The sequence below is a fragment of the Microtus oregoni genome, unplaced genomic scaffold (assembly GCF_018167655.1).
Source record: "Microtus oregoni isolate MIOR12 unplaced genomic scaffold, Mior012 000029F_ref0000214, whole genome shotgun sequence".
Taxonomy (NCBI): Eukaryota; Metazoa; Chordata; class Mammalia; order Rodentia; family Cricetidae; genus Microtus; species Microtus oregoni.
In genome coordinates this window covers 15,634,884-15,641,518 of record NW_024543088.1, presented here as the reverse complement: position 1 = coordinate 15,641,518, position 6,635 = coordinate 15,634,884, and the positions used below count along the sequence as shown (strand labels likewise).

At 47.6% G+C, this 6,635-nt stretch overlaps 1 protein-coding gene across 1 annotated transcript; it reads left to right on the top strand.

Moving 5' to 3' along the window:
* Positions 1-449: 449 nt before the first annotated feature.
* Positions 450-6,635, top strand: LOC121464692 (CD209 antigen-like protein C). The gene is made up of 7 exons (XM_041677717.1): positions 450-495; positions 597-683; positions 1,655-1,744; positions 2,320-2,406; positions 3,030-3,181; positions 3,884-3,993; positions 6,389-6,635. Exons 1-7 carry the CDS (start codon positions 450-452, stop codon positions 6,537-6,539), a joined length of 723 nt encoding a protein of 240 aa, XP_041533651.1. The 3' UTR covers positions 6,540-6,635.

Below are 6,635 nucleotides of genomic sequence, written 5' to 3'. Positions count from 1 at the left end.
CCTCCCTGCCTAGGGAATGGTGCGGCTAATAATGGGCTGGGTCTTCCCACATCAGTTAACTTAGCTTAGTGCAGACAACCCGTCACCAAGACTCAGGGTGTTCTAGATTGAGTTAAGTTCACAGTCAATCAATACAAACCCCCTCTCCCAAGTCAACACAAATGGACTGGAAGTGATGGCATCTTCAAAACAAGAAAGCATATCACCAGATCAGAGAGGACCATTTTTCTAAGAACGGTAGAGCTGCTGCATGCCCTTCCATTCCAGAAATGGTAGTTACATGGAATGATGTGTCAGAGGTTCGGCCACCTCCCTCTAGCATCTTCCTGTCTCACAGTTCCTTGTTTCACTTCCTGACTCGGAATAGATTCAAGGAGTGAGTAACAGTGCGTGGTAAATAGATGTTATTGTCCCCATCCATCACCAGCACAGTAGAACATCAGTGAAACATGAATGACTCCGAGGACGGGACGGTGCAGCAGCTGTGCTCCCACGGTAAGAATGGTCCTAGATTCTGGGGACTTAGAGAGGGGTCTCGGTGGGGCCACCTTGAGTCTCAGTTTGCCAAGGATGTGACTGATGCTCTGTCCACTCAGATGAGGAACACCTGATAACCAGCGGCACCAGATACTCCATCAAAGGCTTCAGATTTGAACCACCCTATGTCCTCAAAAGAGCTGCAGGTAAAAGGAGAAGGGAAAAGACAGGTTTCTTCAGCCATCTTTGTCCTGGGGAGGGGGAGAATGGAAGTCTGGATCTCTAAGACTGAGAAAAGAGGAAGATGGAGACTGGACCTCTGGGTACTGTGGAGGTAGGGGCTAAGGACTGGACTCCTGGTTTCTATAGGGTGGAGGCTGAGGATGGCACTCAAGTTTTAGGGAAAGGAAGACTGTGTGTGCTGTGGAGTTGGAGGCTGAAAACTCTACTTCTCAGTCCAATGGAGGAGAAACTCACAACTGGATCCTGAGGATGTGGAGCCTGAGGGCTGGACTTCTGGGGTCTTGTAGAAGCAGAGGCCAGAATTAGACTCCTCCCTTCTACTAAGCAAAGATTGTGTCTTCTGCAAGTGGAAGCTGAGTTTTTAGAGTCCCGTGTCTTTGGGTGGCCATCTGGGAGACTGAACTCCTGGGTCCGAGGAAGACAGAGGCTCAAATGCACCCTGAAATGTTCAAGGATGCAAACCTGGGTTCTTAAATGCTGGTGTGGTTGAGTCTGAAGGGACTGAACTATATTCTGAAGAAATTTGTCCTCCTGGGTCTTTGAAAGGTAGAACATGTGACTCTGGACTCTGGGGCCCTGGGGATGATGACAGATGAAAACCGAGAGTGGTGAGGGTGGGTCTGGGCGTTGAACTCCTGGGCATGCTGGGCATTCTTCAGAGACAGTGGAGAGGAATGAAAGTTCTGGGATTCTAGAGAGATAGACACAGGTTTTTAGAATCTTGAGTCCTGGAAAGAAGGAAAACGAGGACTGGACTATTCAATTATGGAATGGTTGAGTTGGAAAAGAATCTTGTGTCTTAGGGAAGCGAAAGCTGAAACACAGGTACAATGGATCCCGGGGTGGTGGAAGCCATAGTCCTGGGAAGAGGACGCTGGTGTCAGAGCGAGTCAGGGGCACTGCTGTGATGGAACTCCCACCTTCTCTCCTGCAGGGCACCTGTGCCATGGCCACGTCCCTGTTGTGCTGCAGCTGTTCTGCCTCACACTCTCTGCTGTTCTCCTTCTGGCTGTCCTCATCAAAGGTCAGGCAGGAATGGGGGATGGCGGAGGTAGGGTAATGGTTAGGGACTTCTCAGAGCTCTTCTCCTCTCTAGAGTAGAAGAGGGTCCGGCCGGGCTCCACTTACCCTGGCCATTCAGTCTCCTCTGAATATCAGATTTCCTCATCCTCGAGAGGTATTAAACCAGCAGCTAGATAGCCTCCTGGTTAAAAGCACTTGTCAAAGAAACATGAAGACCTGAGAGTTTGGATCCCAGAACACATGTGAAGCAGGACATGGTAAGGCATGTTTCTGTAACCCTGGAAGCTGGTAGACCAGCTAACCTGATTTACATGGTGATGAAACAAGAGACCCCGTATCAAACAAAGTGGAAGGTGAACACTAACACCCAGGGTTGTCTATCCTCTGGCTCCTCAGGTGTGTGACAACATGTCCACAGTCACAAATGTGCATGCATACCCAAACCCACCTGCAATTTTAAAGAGAGGTATTAAACAAGATACTTTGTTGTTTGTTTGTTTAAATCTCCCTGGGGAATGAGTGCAGGCCATGGCTTATAAAGTGTTTAATAATTGCAGACTCCTTTTCTTGTCACAGTCTCCAGTATTGCCAACACCCAGGGACAAGAACAGGCAAAGAAGGAGAAGGTTTACAAGGAGATGAGCCAACTGAAGCCTCAAATAAGTGAGTGACTGGAAGGCAAAAGGCCCTGGGGACTCAGAGGATCTCCATGGTACATGGCTTGGCTTCAGCCACCACCCATTTCTGAGCCTCCATGTCTTCTCATTTGATTTGATAACTTTATGAAAAGGAGATGATGAGGGGATGGCAGCATTGCTCAGCAGTTAAAACCACTTGCCATCAAACCTAATGACCCAAGTTTGGTTCCTGGGACTCCCAGGGTGGAAGGATAGAACTCACTCCCTGAAGTTGTCATCTGCCCTCCACGTCCATGCCATGGCATGGGCATGACTACACACACACACATCAGTTAATTTATTCACTGGTTGGTTGAAATTAGGGTCAATGGAAGTGAGTACTCAAAAAGAACAGTGAACATGGCTGCAATTCAGTTAGCCGATCTCCAAAGGTCTGTGCTGAGCTCTAAGTTCATACATATTTCTCCCAGGCTTGAGGGGAGGCCAGGACTTCCAGGTTCTCTCACTGTGAGGTATATTCTCAGAGAGTAGAGAGGAATGTCTTCCCAGGATGCTGTATCTGAGGAGATCCTGCAGGGCTTGAAGGCTGGGTGGGCACGGAAATGGGCATCAAAGTGCATGCCCATCCTGACCAATCTCCCCCAACAGACCACCTGTGCCGCCCCTGCCGCTGGGACTGGACCCTCTTCCAAGGAAACTGTTACTACTTCTCCAAGTTCCAACAGAACTGGCATGACTCTGTCACCGCCTGCAGGGAAGTAGGAGCCCAACTAGTGGTTATCAAAAGTGATGAGGAGCAGGTATGTCTGGTGGGATCCAAATGGCTCTGGTGCATGTGTCTGACTGACCACAGGCATCTGAGGAGATACAAGTTTGCTAGTTTGGATTATGGGTGAGTGCTGCTTACTCCACTTGGGAAAGGAAGAGCAGAAAGAAAAATGTCCCAAGCACCATGTTTCATACACACAACCCACCACAACCACCACCATCGTACAGTGTCTAAATATGAGTGGGTGCTTTGGGTAACACAAAATGCAAGTGGCTTCTGTTGGTACACTGGGAAGCGCTGAATGTCTTCCTTTACTGAACTTTAAAGGAAAGTCCAGTGTCTACCATTTGCCAACTCCCCTGTTGTAAATGTTGCCATACTGACCAAATTCATGTAACCAATGGGTCATCCCTCAATACGGAGCTCAAAAGAGATCATATGCATGATCAGAAATGAAGAACTGGTACAAGCTGGCTTTAGCCCTTGTACCTAGTGGTGAGTTAATCCATCTGAGCATGCTCAGAACTCTTTAGACAGGCAAGCAGGCGATATGTACCATGAAAGACAACTCAGAACAAACAGGATACAGAGGTGGGAGCCCTGAGACCTGTGGGACCCTGGAAAGATGAATACCAGACTGCAAGCAGAACTTCCTGCTTAGAGTTGGGGAAGGAAAACAATAGGGAGACCACACGGTAAGTAGCCTCTCCCTGACGGCCTCTCTGCACTCCAGAGCTTCCTGCAGCAGATGTCTAAAGAGAAAGGCTATGCCTGGATGGGTCTGTCAGACCTGAAGCATGAAGGCATGTGGCACTGGCTGGATGGTTCACATCTGCTGTTCAGGCAAGTCTGGGAAGGAGGAGCAGCTTATAGCATCGGGTGGTTTGTGACTTACTTCTGCCCCTGTGATAAGGATGGCTTAAGAGGGAAAGGATTTTCCTGGCTCACAGATCCAGGGGACATATTCATGGTGGGTGTGGCATGGCAGTAGGAGTTGGAGGTGGCCGGTCATATGGCAATGGCAGTCAGGCAGCTGAGAGAAAACAAGTGGTCAGGCTGTAAGAACTTGAGGCCCACGCCAGTAATCTGCTTCCCCCAGTGCCTGAAGGTTCTACAACCTTCTCAGACAGTGACAGCTGCAGGCTGGGTGCTCAAACACTGAGCCTGCGGGAGACATTTCACACTCAAACCACAATGGCACCAGCAAATGCTGGCTAGAGTTCTCCTTTGGATATGTCTCCATACCCTAGCCCTCTTGGCATAAGACATTATTCATGAAGGAAGAAACTCTTCATAACCATGTGCTGATAAGATGCCAAGAGCATCTTATCCACCAGCAGATATGGAGGAGGAGGAGGTCTGTCGTCTGCATGAGGCATTGAAATGAATATATTAACGGAAAATCTATGGGATAGTGTGTTCTTGTTGCTGTAACTAAATGCCAAATAAAATGAATGTAAGGAATGATTGATTTGGCTCAGAGTTTGAGGATACAGTTCACCATAATGGTGAAGGCATGCTTGCAGGAGCTTCAGGAAATTAGTTTTATAACAGCCATTGTCAGAAACCGTGGGGAGGGGGGAGGAGATTTGAATGCCAGTTAAAAACAAATGCAAAACAAAACCAACCCCAGACTACTTTCTCCACTGTATGTACTCACATGTGTGGGGCGGGGGCATGGGCACATCTGCGGGGTTGTTGCACCTGCACATGTGTGGGGAGGCATTGAAGTCTCTGGTACCCATGGGAATGAATGACTAAAGCTGTATACCAGGCTTAGGACTGGCCAGTGTGACGTGTCCATGGGTTCAGGGATGTAGATGCTGTCCCTCGATTTTGACCCTGAGTAGGCTATATAGGGGCTGAAAGTACAGAATCTTGAGGATGGAGATATTTAAGTCTGTGGAATTTGAGTTGGTTGGTTATATTTGAAGAAAAAACCTTCAGTAAAACAACCCCCTTCAAACATGAAAGATTACAAGGATCATGGGCCAAGGTCAAAGGACTTGGGTCCTCCTTGACCCAGAACAAGTCACGTCTGCTGTAATGCACTTGGGGCAGAAGTAAAAGCATCCCATTCCAATGACAGAAACACGTTGAGGGGCGGGAGATGGATGAGTTGATAAATTGCTTGCTGTGTGTTCTGGTTTCATTTCTGTTGCTCTGAGAAAACACACCGACTAGAAGCAAGTTAGGGGAGAAATGGTTTAGTTCACCGTTTATAATCTGAGGTCCCAGTCTGTCATTGGGGGAAGCTGAGGCAGTTAGCTATATCACATCCACAGTCGAGATGAAAAAGAAATGAAAGCGTACATGCTCACGTGCATGCTGGATTTCTCCACTCTTACACAATTCAGGGCCCCTGCCTAGGTAATGGTGCTGCTCACAGTGGGCTGGATCTTCACACATCTCTTAACATAATTTAGAAAATCCTCCACAGACACTGCCACTGACCAGTCCAATATAGACAATCCCTAAGACTGTCTTTGTAGGTGACTCTAAGTTGTGTCAAGTTGACAGTGATAACTGACCATCATACGATACAAGCATGAGGACCTGAGTTCCATCCTCTGAAACCACATAAGAAAGCCAAGTGTTTTGTCATGGGCTTGTCATCTCAGCACTGGAAAGCCAGAAACAGTAGATCCCTGATGCTCATTAAATAGACAGTTTAGCTGAATTAGTGAATTCTAGGCCAGTGAGAGACCATACCTCTAAAATCAAGGTGGAAAGTGATTAAAGATGCCTGAGGTTGACCTATGGCCTCTACATATACAACCATAAATGTGTACATGTTTCTGCACATAAACACACACACACACACACAGGAGAGATGAGAAGGGGGGAAACAGTTGATAAAGAGGAGGTGGGACTAATTCTCATACTTTTATGGGTGTTGGCCAAGGAAATTTATGAATAATAGCATTTAATTGAGGTTCATGACTTCAGGGGATTAGAGTTCCTGAGCATCATGTCAGGGAGCATGGCAGCAGGAAAGCAGGCATGGTGCTGGAGAAGCAGCCAGTACTCTACATCTCAATCCATAAGCACAAGACAGAGAAAGCTAACTAGGAAAGTTGTGAACTTTTAAAACCGCAAAGCCCACCCCCAATGACACTCCCTCCTCCAACATGGCCACATCTAATCCTTGCCCGACAGTTACACCCACTGGAGACCAAGTATTCAAATATGTGAGCCGTGGGAGCCATTCTCATCCAAACCTCAATTGGTTTTGCAGTTTCATGAAATATTGGAACAAAGGAGAGCCCAACAATGATGGAGAAGAAGATTGTGCAGAATTCAGAGATGACGGCTGGAATGATGCTCCATGTGCAGTGGAGAAATACTGGATCTGCAAGAAGTCTGCTATGTCCTGCACCAAAAACTGATGTCTCATCTGTCTGTAGCACCTGTTGCCAAAATGACCCTGCGGGGTGACTGAACTTAACCCACAAAACCCACAATGTATGCCAGTTCCTTCCCCT